General features: G+C 37.4%; 2 protein-coding genes across 3 annotated transcripts; one reads left to right on the top strand and one right to left on the bottom strand.

Moving 5' to 3' along the window:
* Window positions 1-65: 65 nt before the first annotated feature.
* LOC135118911 (uncharacterized) lies at window positions 66-2667 on the bottom strand. The gene is made up of 5 exons (XM_064042056.1): window positions 2135-2667; window positions 1696-1837; window positions 1304-1420; window positions 820-895; window positions 66-292 (listed from the first exon to the last, which is right to left on the bottom strand). Exons 1-5 carry the CDS (start codon window positions 2408-2410, stop codon window positions 223-225), a joined length of 681 nt encoding a protein of 226 aa, XP_063898126.1. The 5' UTR covers window positions 2411-2667; the 3' UTR covers window positions 66-222.
* A 4468-nt stretch (window positions 2668-7135) lies between these two features.
* LOC110382490 (uncharacterized) lies at window positions 7136-12573 on the top strand. Of its 2 annotated transcripts, none has more exons than XM_021343102.3 (5): window positions 7136-8051; window positions 8303-8423; window positions 9113-9232; window positions 11914-12055; window positions 12201-12573. In XM_021343102.3, exons 1-5 carry the CDS (start codon window positions 7533-7535, stop codon window positions 12313-12315), a joined length of 1017 nt encoding a protein of 338 aa, XP_021198777.3. In that variant the 5' UTR covers window positions 7136-7532; the 3' UTR covers window positions 12316-12573. The 2 variants fall into 2 exon arrangements, with proteins under 2 accessions (XP_021198777.3, XP_021198778.3); XM_021343103.3 differs by having other exon boundaries at window positions 8306-8423.
* The last annotated feature ends 66 nt before the right edge of the window (window positions 12574-12639 follow it).

Raw genomic sequence — 12639 nt, forward strand, 5'->3', positions numbered from 1 at the left:
GCTCTGCATGGTCTGGAACTTATAAACAAACGACAAATAAAACAATTACAGTATCTAAACAGGTTTATTAAAATAAATAAACAATAATAATTACTTGATTAATTTAAAGTAAAAGCTAAGACTATAAATAATTAATATTAAAATAAAACTAAGTATAAGTGATAATAACTAACTTTAAGTAATATAGTGATTATTCTGATTAAACTGTGTAACTTAAGGTGGTTATGGGAAGACTTGGGGCTGTATCACGCAGTGGTGCAGCAAAGGGGGCTGACCTGGCGGCTCCATCGACCTTTAGAATAAACAATATATTAGAAATGGTTTTAATGCATAAAGGATCCTATTGGCGATGCAAAGATTACGCGCACGCCTCTAGTGGCGACATTAAGAAGCTGTCTAAGAACGACACTGACAGCCTTTTCTATACAATTTATGTCACTGTCACTTTTTTCTTTTTAATTTGACGCGCGGTATTTTGACATAAAATGTACGGATATCTGTCAAAGTGTCGTTCTTAGACTGCTTCACAATTTTGACACTAGAGGCGCTAGTTAGAATCTTTGCATCGCCAATAATTCCATAGATATAATCATCATTTTGTTTGTTGCACGTTTATGGTAAAACGACTGATCCTCTCGCTAGTCTTCCACGGTTTTGCCTGCATCGTGCAGAGACAAGTAAAAGTAAATGTTAAGTCTAACTCTAAAAGCCCAACAGACAGGGTGCAACGATAGCAAACTCATCGTAGTCCAAATCATCTTTAGACTATGCTGTCCTCATATTTCCGAATCTGCTAGTCCTGAAGTCATGTGAACTTACTTAGGATGTTTAGCGTCCCATTCTGTTAAAGTATTGCATAGTAACTGCACTTCTGACAGTGACTTCTGTCCTGTTCCTGAATGGTAAAAACAAAATTGTTAGCTTTCAGTCTGACTCAAAAAGTCGTGGTGACCTAGCTAGTGGGCAAAAAACAAACAAAACCTCTCAAGCATGAGGGCGCGGGTTCGATTTCAAGTCAGGCAAGTACCAATGCAACTTTTCTGAGTTTGTATGTAGGTACTTTCTAAGTATATCTTAGTCACCAATGACTGTGTTTTGGCAATGTCTGTGTGATGACACGTTAAACTGTAGGTCCCGGCTGTCATAAAACATCCTTGGCAGTCGTTACGTGTAGTCAGAAGCCAGTAAGTCTGACAAAAGTCTAACCAAGGTTATTGGGTTACCCGGGTAACGGAGGTCAGTTTTTAAGGTGATCCTAATTTATACAGCAATAATTTATTTAGAATTAATAATTTCAACTTACGACTTTTTCTTCTTGTTCCATTATTTTGAGCATGAGGTTCATTTTCCTTGTACTCTCTTGAGCCGAAAGAGCAAAAAGAATGCTTCATCTTAGTTGCAATCGTGCGAGATATGATCCCTGCAGGAATGAACATATTTAGATTAACAATTAAGAAGACACTTTTAAATATTTACCGTCTTACCACAAAAACTTTTAAACGTCAGTTTATGCCTTGTCTAAAAAAAATTCAAATTATGACGTTGACATATGGTTCATTTTGCAGCCAAAATTTTATTAGACAAGTGTAAAACAGGGTTTAAAGTTTTTGTAGTAAGGCCATTAAAATTTATGTGTTAGCTTGAAAGCTTATATTATTTTGAATGATTTTCTTTGCAGCATACATCAAGTAATACCTTTTTTGTCAATCATTTCGAGATTGGAAAGAGCACTTTTATCCGTATCTAGCACATTTTCGTCGTATCTATTACATACTGACTCTCGCGGGTCCTCTTCAGCTTCCACGGTTGTGGACGACCTTGAATATGAGATCTTCTCCTAAAATTAGTTTAGCTATTTAGTTAGGGGACACAAGTAAATATGTGCCTTAAACGAAGCTTTGACACGGTTAAAAAACCTTGTAAACGCAGATCCATTCTTTCGTCGTAAGAAAATGGGTAAAATCAATGAAAAAACCCTAATAATAAAAAGTTAGTTAGTATTATTTTTTATATTTTTAAATGTTTTTTATTTTTATATTTAATATTTAAAAATGTAAATCATATGTTAGAAAATAAATAAATGATAAAAAAGTTAGGTATTAAAACCCTCTTAAAGATCAACTTTACATCATACCGGTTTGACTTTCAAATTCTTAATATTGGGATTTTCTGAGATAAATTTCCAAAAATCTGAGATCTTCTGCTCCACGATTACGTTGTCTACTTCATCGTCAGGAGTAAAGTCCAGTTGGATGTGCTGGGCCAGCAGTGGCTCTCCACAAGCACCGTCCCCGAAGCTACTGAACTGCTCTACCGATCTAGGATTACTTGTTTTATCACTAGACCAAGAATCAAAATCGTCACTATGACTTATGCTATAGGAACAAAGTGATATCGATGACCACGACATTATTATTCTAGTAAAAATACTTCAAATATCTTGTTATAAACTCTTTGTAGCTGAGTAGCTTTGATGGCTTTTTGATTGATTTTATTCTCATGTCAAGTTGTGTCAAGTTCCTATCAATATGCCAGAAAATAATAAATTCAGAGAGTTCAAGTGAAAATTCCAGTAATCCTCTTTATTTCTTCTTTTGTTTATTGCACTGTATCCACTACTGTATCATATTTTTTGTCTGCTAGAAAGAAAAAAACAAAAACTTCTTTTGAACGGAAATTGAATAAAAACTCCGTGATCCCAAGACAAGACATTTTAATCTTCGTTCATATGCTATACAATTGATGGTAACGAAACCATAGCGCGATGCAGGATTCAAGCAAAAATGTAAAACGCCATCTAGTTGCAAATTACGAACTAAACTCTACGGATTAAACATACCGCCCACCATGGACAGAATGTCCATTGCTCCCGCCCACCATGACCCAAACCTATTCGATAAATTAGTGGACTGTATTAACTAATGATAATAATGTTATGTTAAATCATGGTGAAGAAGAACAATCACATTGGTAATGATAATAATCAGCAACAAACTGGTTTCGTATTTACAGTTAAGTTTAGTTCAATTAGGTACTTAATAAAAGTTAGATACATAAACATTGTTAATTAGTTTAAAAAGTCATGACACTTCTGGATAAATAAGTTTAACAAAATAAAACGTTACGATACATCAACAAAATAGGATTAATTAACTTGCTTAACTCTAACAAAAAAATAGGTAACATAAAAACAATGTTATTTCACTAAGCAAAGGGTAACACAGATTTTACTGGCCGTTTAATACACACATTTTGATATTCAAGAGTGACTACTCGCGTAATGTTGTCCAAACCCGGATGTTTCGCTATAACGACTGTTTCCAAAATTTTGTTATAAAGATAAGAATCACCATATGTAAAAGTGTACAGTTGATATATTGAACTGTATGGGTCTTTGCTTATATGAATTGGTCATCTACAACCATCATCGCTTCGATAAGACAACCAAGACGGCTGAGACGGCTGTATTTCCCGCAGGTGGATACTTGTTCGTTTTGAAGAACTAATTCCCCATGAAGCACAATTTGCAGGCGTAAACACTTGCTTGATTGGTATTACGTTAGTTTTACATGTTAACAGATGAACCCAAACGTTTCTCAAATTATGTACAACCCGAAGATGAACGACGGCAGCGTATGGTGCAGTGGGCGCGTTGCTGTGTTCATGGAAATCTACGATAAGGTTCATCCTGCCCTTATTACAGCGTGGAAATTTAAATTTGGTAAGTCCTGCTAGTTCTTCAAGATAAGTATTCCATTTCTTTAATAACATAGGTGGTAGTTTTCCATTCGATTCTTTTTCAGATAGCCAACGCTCTTGCCTGATAATTTTAGCTGGTATAATAGTTTTAAATAGCCATTTCATTGGTTTATATGATCTAACCATATCGTAGATAGTATTTCTTTTCATTGCAGGTTCACTAATTGATAATAGCTGCACAGAGTTCTCAACATCATCGGTTCGTCGATTGCAGGTAAGTTCAGGTATTTTGATTATTTCATTTTGTTTCACTTCTATATTGCTAATTGTTGCTTTATTATTCTTGCTTGTTTTCTTACGTTGTTGCTTGTTATTGCTTCTGTGATTCCAAGCTTCCCTTGCTTAGCAGTGTTATTACTTCTGTAAATAATTGTTTTTTATCTAGCTGATAGTTTTCAGATTCACGTTCATCCATTTGTTCAATATCGACATCGTTAGTGCAAATGTTAGTATGCAGCGTTATGATAGCATTGCTCTTTTGAGCAAAATTGGTTCCACTATCACCCCCCACCTCGCCAGATATAATCCATCCAAGCTTTGTTTCTTGCGCTATTGGCGTCCCCGGGGGACCTTTGATTAAACCCTCACAGATAATCTTACTGTATACAATTGCGCCTAGTAATACGTCAATTGTATTTGGTACTTTGAAGTGTGGGTCTGCTAATTTCATAATTGGTAAATTAGGCCATGCTTTGTTAATTATTTTCCTTTCAGGTAAAACTGAGGTTAATTTGCTCAGTACATATGCTTTGACATTAACGGTAAAACTATGATCTTGAAGAGATTGTAATTTCACATAAACCAAATGTTTAGATTTAAGTGCTATGTTGTTCTCACCTCCCACTCCTTGTATAACACTGTTGCAATTAAATCGTTTCAGGCCCAGCTGTCGAACTGCTGCCTCGGTGATGAACGATGCCTGCGATCCCTGGTCTACCAGACACCTCAGCGTTATGATACTTCCTGTAGTTGTTACCGCCTTAGCTAAAGCTGTTGGTAAAATGGCCTCGTTGTTAGTGTTAGCAAAGCAACTTGTTACGTTGCTTACCTCGGACTGGTCTTGGGGTGTCGCCGCCGTTACCACTTCATTGCTGCTATCAACTGCCTGGTCGGTTTCGATCTCAGTTGAATGATAATTGGTTCCAGAATGCAGCAACGAATGGTGTTTCTTTGTACAAATTTTGCATCTGGTTGGTAAGCGACACGATGAAACGGAGTGATGTGGGCCCAAACAGTTAAAACATAATTCCGAAGTCTGGACAAAATTACGTCGAGCTGTCAACTCTAAAGAAGCAAACTTATTACAGTTACCGATTTTATGATCATTGCTTAAACAATATGAACATGACGAAGCTTTACTCTCTTTAACATTATTTACAACATGGTGTGACCTTGGTGAAGTAATTTTGATATTTTTATTGGTACATAGAAACTCAAGAGACCTAAACCTACAAACCTATAAACTCTACAAACTCTAAAAATTGTTTTAATGTGGGCAACTCATTATCCAAACTACAAACTTTAGCTTCCCATTGTTTGCGGGACTCTTGGTCTAGTTTCGAACTCAAAATGTAAATAACAATGAGATCCCAATGTTCGATATTAATGCCTTCATTTGTTAAAGCATTCATGCATTCGTTGGTGGTATCGTAGAGCTCCTTAAGACAGTTAGATGATTCAGTACTAATTTGTTTCTGACTGAAAAATCTCTTTAAGATAGAATCTGTAATAAACTTCTTGTTATTAAATCTATGTACTAAAATATTCCAACAAGTCACGTAGTTATCGTTGGTAACAGGTAAATGTCGTAACAGTTGTTCTGCTTCGCCGGTAAGATAGCTTTTAAGGTAGTGTAGCTTCTGTACGTTATCTAATGAGTGGTTGTTGTGAATGAGCGACTGAAAGAGATCTCTAAATGTTGTCCACTGAGAATAGTGCCCGGAGAAGGAAGGTATGGATATTCTAGGTAGTTTTACGCCACTCTGACTCTGTTTTCCATACTCGTCACAATCATCAGTAACTACATTTTTATTTGACGTGACCTTTCTTAAACTTTCCTTTAATATTGTTTTGTATTCCGTGTATAAATCTTCCGTTTGGTTACATATGTCACTCAAATGATATGCAGATTTCTCATATTCCTCTCTTTTGTACTCTGTAATCAGCTTGCGATCTATTTCTTCAAATGTTAACCACTGTTTCTCTAAGATTTCAATTCGTGTTTCTACGTAACTAACAGTGATCCGCTCCTTAGGAGACTTCTTGAAATTTTGGTAAGCTCTCTCAATCTTTTTATATGTTTCGACTTGTAACCGGGTCCACGAATCCATATTTCTATTAGTTTTTTTATGTCCAAAATTTTGATATTTTTTCTAAGTCCAGTTTTTTGTCAAAATTTTCTAAGTCCAAAATGTTGAGAATTTTTCTAAGTGTTTGGAAAAATAGGACTTAGCCGAATTTGGGCATGGATTCCCCGTCTGATCATAGTTTGAAATTTTACAAGTCTAAATTCGAGCTAATTCTTCTAAGTCAATACTTCACTTTAGTCAATCTTGATTCACAACTACTATTACAGTACTCACAGTTTGTCTAGATTGCCCGCACTCACACATATACACTCACTGTTGTTCACTTAGTCCGACTTCACCGATAGGGCGCCACTTTCGCGTATTACTTTTTCGGTACATTGGTCACAGTATATCCGGCTAGATCGACCATGAATAAAAACTCCGTGATCCCAAGACAAGACATTTTAATCTTCGTTCATATGCTATACAATTGATGGTAACGAAACCATAGCGCGATGCAGGATTCAAGCAAAAATGTAAAACGCCATCTAGTTGCAAATTACGAACTAAACTCTACGGATTAAACAGAAATAATTAGAAGAAAGGCGATTATCACACTGCCCCGCATGATGCAGCGTAGTGCGTGGATGCGTTTTTATCCGTTGTATGGAAATACCTCCGTTTATATGGAAAACACGCATAGTCCAACACACTGAAAATGCATCCACGCGCGTTCATGCGGATCACGCACATACATGCGGAGAAACACGCACCCCCGCGCGTAGGTGCGGGGCCAGACGCAAGGTATGGCACACTGAATCCCGCAGTGACGCGCGTGATTTTGAATGGGCCTGACGTGTATATTTGAAAATGGAAGCCGCCATGCGTGAATCTACAAAATGCACCTACGCGCGTGAGTGCGCGAAAAACCCGCACGATGATGCAGATCTGCACTCCCGCAGGAACGCGCGTAGGTGCGCCGACACGCAAGATGCAGCGTGATGCGGGGCAGTGTGAAGATCACCAAAATCTTTTATTGCATTTACGAATTAAGTTATGGCCTCTGCACACAGCGGGCGCGGCGCGACGGGACGGTACGGCGACGTGACGCTGAGCAGTTGTAATGTACTAGATATTACGGACGACATCACACAGAGCCGTCCCGCTCGGCGCGACGCGACGCGACGATCTAGTACATTGTGTCACGTCGCCGTCCCGTCCCGCCACGCCGCGCCCGCTGTGTGCAGAGACCATTAATCTTTAGAAACGTACAACAACATTATTCGTCATACAGGAATGTAAAAAGGTTTACATGACAACAAAGAAAAGTCTTAGAATGACCCATTGGGTACTTTATGGAATGACCAGAGAGCTGTGACTGGCAGTGACTAGAATTTGATAGTGTCAAAAACACAAAGTTGAATAATTTCAAATTATCGACGAATCGCTTACCATTAACCAAAAATTGAATATCTACAATTGATAATGGCCAGCTTAATAATGACTAGTGAAAATACATATACAAACACAGAAACTGATTATACACATCCAAGCTCAGAACTTGAAACTATACATGTAAACACGGAAGTTGAGAATACTCATCCAAACACAGAATCTGAAAATACCGAAAAGACTGACAGCCCTCGTGAAACACATAACCTTCATAAAACTGAAACGGTCGCAGGGAATAAATCCCATGCTTCATCTTCAACAGACAAAAAATCCGAATTTTCCAAACCCAGCTTCCAATTTCTGCGCACACAAATTGATACTGACAGTGATAATATTAAAGCAGAATACGATAGAGATTATAAAGATGTTTCAGGTGTGAACATAAGAGATTGTGGAGAACCTTTGAGACCACAGGTTTTGCGAATCGATTTCAATCCAGGAGTTGATGATGATGATTTCATGCAGAAAAAATGTGTTGACTTCTGGAAGTTCATCAATGATCACCCAGAGTTGAGTTCGTTGAAAGTAAAGGCTAACAAGGAAAGTGTCACGGTATGTAAAGCGTGGCAAATTAATATACATAGATTATTCCAAACAAAGCATAATAAGAATGCTAGTTCAGTACTTTATAGGACATCATTGCATGTAATAATTTACAAACTTGATGAAACTATGAATCCGCTGTATTAAATTAGTGGCTCCTTCAAGTAAAGGTTTCTTCTATCCTTCGTTTTCATGCCATATTAGTTGTTGTTGGCTTTATTTCATGGAAAAATGTTTTTTTCTGTAAATACCTGTTTCAGAAGGAATCCTCAACCAATATGACATCTTCTGAGACCGCCTCCTCTACGGCCTCGTCCGGATCGAGTGGAGGATACGGGTTGACACCAATCACTATGATGTCTCTTGATTGGCTGAAGAACGGTAGGCACTATTTTCTGAAGTTTGGATTTCTAGTTTTATAAGTCTTAAATGAGTTTCAATTCCTTATAAGACTGACCCAGTGGTCTCGTGGTTGTAAACGCTACTAACATCCTCGGTCCTGACCATGGAGGCAACAGAAATGTCATAAGGAACACTCTCATCGTCATCATGCGGGTGTTCCTGGGACGAGAAACGTTACTGGCTCCTCCCTCGTACATCTTCTTTTTAACCCATCCATTTATTAAAAACCAGATTATCAATCAATCATTACCAATCTCTATCTTCATCAATCGTATCAGGTGTCTAAAGAAGCCCGTATGCTTCGCTATAACAAGGTGCCTCATCATCATCCTCCGAGCCTTTTTCTCAACTATGTTGGGGTCAGCTTCCAGTCTAACCGTATTTAGCTAAGTACCAGCGCTTTACACGGAGCGACTGCCCTATCTGACCTCCTTAACCCAGGTACCCGCACAACCCAATACCCCTTCTTTAGACTGGTGTCAGACTTACTGGCTTCTGACTACCCGTAACGACTATAACAAGGTGCCTGACCTATATGTATTAAGGCATCTTCGCTCATCTTTCCCTTCTCCTGTTCCCTTGTCTCCCTGGTCTCCTTAATACTGAAAGCTGTAAGGTGGCAGCTTGTTAGGGGATCATCTCAAACAAAGTTTCTTACATTTTGGCAGGAGAGCTGATGAACCACGCATTGGCTACGAAGGCAGTCATAAAACCATGCGAGCTTGTAACAAAATACGATGAGTATAGCCAAAATAAACCGGACGATTGGCCTCCAGGAAAAAAACCAGGTTACATTATGTTTACACTTTTATATCTAGTATGTTTAAAATGTTCCATACATACCAGATAAGCAATAACTCTATGGCAAATCTATAATATTTAAAGCTTGGTTAGTCTCAGACTGGACCGATTTATCGGGGAAGTTCCCACGAGGCGCGTGTGACATCGCTGGTGGAAGCTTGTCTAAGCTTCACCACCACCACCAGTGACCAGGGTGTAAACATACTCCGGGATTGCTACAACTATTCATTATTAATATCAGTTCTCACGGTATTGTTAATCCGGATACTGAATACTACTAGCGTTTGTAATCAAAACCCCGTTATGAAATTGTTACTAGATCCTTTATAAAAGAGAATTTAATAATCCCAGAAAATAATTGTAATTTTTGAGAGCGGCAATAAATGTACTTATTTTTTCAGCATATTTAAAAAAAGTTATACTGAAATATTTTCAGCGGTTAAGAACCTTTACACATATTTATTGTAAGTGCGAAAGTGAGTCTTTGTCTTATTTTGTTTTGCGGAACAGCCAAAACAGCTGAACCGATTGAGATCCTATACCGAAACCACAATAAGCTTTTTCCGGGAGTGAAACCTAGTTCGCAAGTGAAATCTAGTGCGAAAATAAAAACTGAAGTCGCTTGTTGAATCCAAAAATAACCAGAAAAGAAGAGTCTTTAAGTTCAAACTACACACGAACAGAGAATGACCCAATTGGATACTACACATTGACGACATACGTTCCCACCTATACAAAGCTTGCGAATCTGACTGTGAATTAATCCATTCATGTATGCAAAATCAATAAGAATCTTGACTCAACATGCATGCAACGTGACTCCACACCATCTTCCACTTTCAGATCGTCAGAACTGCCCTCGATGGTTTAAAGTATTTTAGACTCTTGGTCATTGTAATAAGGTTTGTTATAGGTTGTGTTGAAGTGCGAATGTGGGGCAGCTTTGGAATAGGTCTTTAGTGAACGGCAAGGGTTAATGGTGTTTAAAATATGCACGGCCCATCTTGGAGACTGCATGCTGCGTCCGGGCACTTAGACTCGAGACTACAGGATATGGAACATTGTGTTAGTTTCCCTCAAACATTAATGAAATGTCACGAAATGTAAAGAAACAGGTCATCTTATTTCGGAAACTTCTTTCTTTGTTAAACCCCAGGGAACTGCAATATTTAACGTTATAAAATTGTTCATTATGTTCATAAAAATCCTATTCATTTGATATTTATTTACATAAGAGATATTTATTGAGATAATTACACGTTGCCTACTCCTGACGTTGTTTGTTGACATAGTCTTTCGTCAATAATTAGTGTATTATCTTTATCTGAAAACATAATTTAAATACTATTTATTTGATGTATGTATAATTTCATATCAAAGGTTAAAAGCATTAAATTGTAAAGATAAATTTCATGCTGGTGTCGACTACCGGTCTTTATCGGAAACAGCTGACTACCACTATTTTAAATGGAGCGATTACCTATCTGGTCTCCTCAACCCAGTTACCAGTGCAACCTGATACTTCTTTGGTAAGACTTTAAACTGAAAAAATACCGGACAATACAGTAATGAATTTTAAGCAGTACACATAAAAGTGGTGGTTCCGAATCAATAACAGGTACAATCGGTTACAAAATCATGAAACGGTCATCAAATCGCTATCAATAACTATTTTTTTATATAAGTACGTAAATAAACGTATCTATAAAACTTATTTAACTATAAGTTGACAAAGTTTTTGCACTGAATAACATTCATTCCTGTATTTAGACGAGTTTTAAGAATTCGGTCATGAAAAGCTGTCCTTATCCAAGGTCTGTAAGTCCTGGTGTTTCTTCGTCAATAGACACAGTGATGCAATGGTCGAGTCTCGGCCGGAGTACTACCCTTGATTACCAGGAAACTGGAACGCCGCACCATGGACGCTACAGCCAACTCCGTGCAATTAAACAAGCATTGTTCCACATACGATTGTATTATTGTGCTCGAGATTTGGAAAAACGACATCTACATTTTGAATGACTTTGTAATATATATTTATTGTAACTTATAGGATAAATAAAGGCTATATCCTACTAATATTATAAATCTGAAAGTTTGTGAGAACGTATGGATGTATGTTTGTTATTCTTTCACGCAAAATCGGTTGGACCGATTTGGTTGAAATTTGGTATGTCGATGATACTCTGGATTAACACATAGGCTAGGTACTTTTTATCAACGCACCACACGGGCGAAGCTGCGAGCGGAAGCTAGTATATATATAAATTCGTTTATTGTTTTATTTTTTCATACGATTGGGTGGGAGATTGGTAACATAAAAGTGCGAATTTGAGACGGCCAGAGACAGGTCGGGTTCTTGTAACACGTTCCTAACAATATAATGCCAATTTATTTTAAAACTTGAAGACCTTTTCATAAGCGATTATCGCTACCCATATATACCCGCTTTGCGTTGTCAAAAAAGTTGGCGGAATTTAAAAAAGGAATGAACTTTCTATTTGTAGCTTTAAAGGTCGTTTTGCTTCGGGAACCCCGCAGGGACAGAGTCACGTTACAAGAATATTGTACAGCGTTCGTATGAGGTGCAATACTCCCAAAAAATAAAAAAGTTCAAAAGGTCAAAGAGTTGTTATTCGGGTTATTTATTTAAAGTCTTTATTTACAGTTGCAAGAGTGCATCGGGTCCCAAATTTGGTTCCCCGGTCCAGTTCCAAGAGTCGAGCACATTCATCCAACAAGATAAATCAGGATAAAAGCCTAAAACTCATGCTGGCTGAGATGAAGAGATGGGATTCACAACATCCGAAGTGAGATTATGTACCAGTATGACTAGTTAAAGTTTTGTGATTGTAGAAAACAGTTACCATAGTACATTACAATTTTAAAGTGGGACTTGGGATACGGGCAAGTATTATCTTTCACATTATAAAATCCATTATTGTATATTTGCAGATCCATGAAGCCCCCAAATAATCCTCCCGGATTTGCTCTAGAGAAACCTGAGCGCATTCTACTGCCGTACATAGCACCTAATGAAGATAAATATTGTGAAAAGTGCATTAATTAGTGTCTGTTTGCGATTAGTGGAAGAATAGAAGTTATTTTAAGTTTGAGTCTATTGAAGATATTCTATTGAATTCAGTTCTACATCACAAGATGGAGTTTGATTCGTTAGTTCTTACGGACTTATCCGTTTAGCTTATTTTTTGTTCTTGGTCATGTTTACTGCAGTTGAAAGGTTAAAAACACTTAAGTTTAAGTTACGTTAAGTTGTTGTTATGTTACTAAGCTGAAATTCGTATAATATAAGTTTGGTTTAATTCAATCATAATTTCTTTTAGCGTCTAGTGTTTTTAGCAATACCGTCCCTTTTTCACTAGTCTCTGCCTGA

This window comes from Helicoverpa armigera, chromosome 2, assembly GCF_030705265.1.
Source record: "Helicoverpa armigera isolate CAAS_96S chromosome 2, ASM3070526v1, whole genome shotgun sequence".
NCBI lineage: Eukaryota > Metazoa > Arthropoda > Insecta > Lepidoptera > Noctuidae > Helicoverpa > Helicoverpa armigera.